Source organism: Pygoscelis adeliae, unplaced genomic scaffold (genome assembly GCF_000699105.1).
Source record: "Pygoscelis adeliae isolate BGI_AS28 unplaced genomic scaffold, ASM69910v1 Scaffold226, whole genome shotgun sequence".
Taxonomy (NCBI): Eukaryota; Metazoa; Chordata; class Aves; order Sphenisciformes; family Spheniscidae; genus Pygoscelis; species Pygoscelis adeliae.
In genome coordinates, this window is record NW_008824983.1 from 3,850,029 (window position 1) to 3,853,852 (window position 3,824).

The 3,824-nt window shown below is 39.2% G+C and overlaps 1 protein-coding gene across 1 annotated transcript in view; it reads right to left on the bottom strand.

The window, feature by feature from the left end:
• Window positions 1–816: 816 nt before the first annotated feature.
• The window catches only part of IL6 (interleukin 6), a 10,633-nt gene continuing 7,625 nt past the window's right edge, over window positions 817–3,824 (bottom strand). The window contains exons 2-3 of the mRNA XM_009325764.1: window positions 3,461–3,607; window positions 817–1,163 (exon numbers count right to left, since the gene is read on the bottom strand). Coding sequence (XP_009324039.1) covers window positions 972–1,163; window positions 3,461–3,607 — 339 coding nt within the window. The 3' untranslated portion in view covers window positions 817–971. The remainder of the gene's footprint in view (window positions 1,164–3,460; window positions 3,608–3,824) is intronic.

Below are 3,824 nucleotides of genomic sequence, written 5' to 3' on the forward strand. Positions count from 1 at the left end.
ACATCTCAGCGGCAATATGTTGATTTATATCACCTAAGGAAAGAGCCTAAGATTTTTCTTTTTCTGCTTCCTGGGGGAGGCGGGAGAGTTATTTAATCAAACTTGGAAAATTCCCTTGGATGACAGCAATAAGTCTAATCAGATGACAGCAATAAGTCTAATCAGATGACAGTATTCATGTCAAGCCTGTTAATTTGTTATCTTACCATTTTATGGTAATCTCTATAAAAGAGATCACTTGACTTCTAAGCATCTGCTCAAAAACAATTACATTACAATGGAGTGTTGTTTATTAAATATAGGGGACTCGTTCATTTGTTTCTCAAGAGCAATGATGCTTTATCGTGTTCATTCTGAAGGGCCGTGTTCAGTGCGTCTGGTTCCTTTATATCCCATTTTAAGAATTATATGTTGTTCAAGCTGTCTGTGTATGTGTGTATGTATGCGCTATGTAGATAACTGACCTAATTATACAGATTAAATTCTTGAAAGTGGTTATTTTGATAATTGCCAGTATTAAAAATCGGATACAGTAGAGTTCCTTAGTCTTATTTAAAGTTCAAACAGGTTAACCAGTTTTTTTTAAATCAGCTTTTATTTGTTCTAAAAATATAAATAAGTCATAAATAACATCTCAAATATTTTAAGTGTAAGTTATACAAGTTTTTCTGCCTTCTGAAAATATTTTTGTTGTTGAATACATATTAAATAAGTTGATATTCTGAATAGTACCATTAGAAATGAAATAAAATACGTCCTTTGTTTAAATTATTTCTAAATATTGAAAATATAAATAGGAAACATTAGAAATGAATAAATATTTTTAAATACAATAAATAGGTTCCTAGAAGGAAATGAGAATGTATATAAATGCAAACCATTGTTACTATTTCTGGTTCTTAAAACAGAACAACACTGTCATCTGCCACATGACAGATTTGTAACAAAGGATTGTGCCTGAATTAAAACATTCAGACACTGAAACTCCTGGTATTTTTCAAATAGCGAACAGCCCTCACGGTTTTCTCCATAAATGAAGTAAAGTCTCGGAGGATGAGGTGGATGGTGATTTTCTCTATCCAGGTCTTATCGGACTTCAGCTTTGCGCGGAGGGATTCCTGGGTAGCTGAGTCTGGGATGATCACTTCATCGGGGTTTATCACCTGTGAAAAAGACAAATATTGAGGTGCCCCGGTTAAAACATTGTAGTTGAGCTTGTTGGAGAGCATCAGTTTACGTGTAGAATACATTCCTGACCAGCTGCGTATCCAACGTTTCTGTACTGCTGCCGACAGACCTCCCTGGGACCTGTGCTTCCCTACAGCCCCGCTTCTGCGGTGGGGTTTGAGGTGCCCTGATGCCTGCTACGATCACTGCAGAAGAATCAAAGGGCCTTGGCTGATCTATACCACTTTTTCTGGTTTGAATGCAACGTCTGGCGTCGTGGTCCAACACGCTGCACTGAACAGATCGATACACCTCTCCTGCTGTCTGCCGACCGCGTGGTTAGTTGGGGAAGTGCCGAACATGATTCGTCCTAACCTGTACTGGCTGCTGTGTCCCGAGTCAGAAGTTAATTAGGTGACATTGGAGTACTCTCACATTTCATAATAGATTAACAGTTTCCAAAGATGTCAAACTTGTTTAGCTGCTTAATTCTTACTTTCCAGGCATTTAGGCATGTGGGAGACTGTCACCAACTTTCACTGATGTGTGGGATCCTAACAGCGAGATGAGTAAAAGGAGCTATGTACCTAATGCTGACTGGCAGCGCTGGGCACCGGTACCCAAATGCCTTTTAAGAACTTGTCCCGCGGAGTGGGTAGGTGACTTCTGAAAATGGGAGTTGCTCACCCAAAGCATGGAGCTGCTTTGGGTGACTTGGGGTCTAGAAGTCTAACAGTAAAGTATCTGCTTCATCCTGAGTTTAGGATCTCTCCTAAACTTTAACAAGTGACAAAAGCACGTGCACCTCCTTCTGGAATATATTTTTTGTGAAATTCAGTAAGATATGAATATTCTTTCTGTCCAGACTACTTAGCAGTGGATTCTGATCACACAACCCTGCAAAGGGCTGTATCTGGGTATCCAGATAGCTATCGTGCTGATGGATCTACCTGACCACAAGTAACAGATTCTGTCCTTGCTCTCCTTGCCTTAAATAGCAGATAGACTTCTTCCGTAAAGAAAAATTTCCAACCTGGAGATCAAGCCTCCTTCCTTTCTCAAAAACTCTGTAGTTTCTACAAGTACAAGTTTCGCTTTTGATCACTGTGTTTAATTCTGCCTGTCCCAACTACCTCGATCATCCTGATTTTCCAAAAAGGCTAGGCTCCCCCAGTTACGAAACGAACTTTCTACAAAGTCATATATGAAGTTGGAAGCCAGTAGTCAGTTGCTGTCTTATGACGGGACTATTCTTCTTGGCTAGTACAGTGTGAAAAAAGCAGTTCAGCTCCCTTTCACTTAAAGAATAATGGACATAAATAAATGTGTTAGGAAAGGTATGGCAGACACACAATGGGCTTTTCAGGTGCCAAAAACCACTGTGAAGCAAATAATGCCCTGAGATTTCTGCAGCTCTTAATTCTGCGGTCCTTACTCACCTGGTTGGTTCTTACTCAGGCAAATAGTTTCCCTGATGACTAAGTATTCATGTTAAGGGTTATTAATGTGATTAAGAACTGCAGGAATGAAGTGAATTTTTGAAATGTGATCTCTCAAAGCTCTCCAAAACATAGAAAACAACTGTCAGAAATAGTGAGAAATGAATAGTATTTAGTTTACCAAACCAAAAGCAAATCGGGTGTTTGTAAAGAAGGAAGGTTTTTTCCATCATGATTACAAGCAAAATGTGTGCTTTTCGATAGGCAGCACCTTTTATTTAGTCAAGTTATTAACTTACGTTCTGAATTTAACTGTCTTCCTTGATTTTTAAGCTACAATATACCATACAGCTTGGCTTAAGAGTTTGTTTTGGAGAGCTTTAAAGATTAATAATGTTGTAAAAATGTATTTGCTTTTATTTATGTGGGTTTTAAAAAAAAGTTACTTATATCTACTTCTCAGGGGATTGCAACATTAGAAGGCTTGGACTGAACTGCAGTTCCACAACTGGGAACAAGCTCCCTGAGAAACCTTATTTCTGTCAGCCAGGCAGCGTTAGTATATTTGTTCTTAAAACAATATGATGCATTTAATTGTTGGTTTGGAAATCAGAAATAACAATAGAAAGTAGGAAGAAGAGTTGTTTCTTTAAGAAAAGAAAACAAAAGCTTGTAAAACCTGCAAGTCTACCCTTACTTAAGGGTAAGTATCTGAGCATAAGGAACCATCACCTGTTTCCGCTGAGAGAAATGAAAGTGAGAAGTGTTCAGCTTCACGTAGCATCAGTATTTCTCTGACTACACAACAGTGCTAAGCCGTAACAATTATCGGAGTGAATTTAAAACCAACTCACCATCTGTCTTATGGTGCGTGCCAGGTGCTCTGTACTATAGCACAGCGATTCAACATTTTGCTTTTCACTGGTAAAAGTTTCTTGTACGTATTGAAGGTAGGTCTGAAACGTATAAAGCCCACTGGAGAGTTTCCTCAAGCATTTGTCCTGAAATGAGAGAAAGATGAGAAAGTCACTTACAGCTCAGCAGTGCTTCGATTGCAGTATTGCGCATACAGCGCAGGTAAGCGGATGATGCTTATACAGAGCGCAGAGGTCTGTGCTGGAGCCAGCGCGAATCTTTAGGTCAACTTCTGCAGTTTTTTGGAGCGGGCAGAAAAGTACCGCTGGGGCTTATTGCCCCAGGTATATAGGATTAGATGAG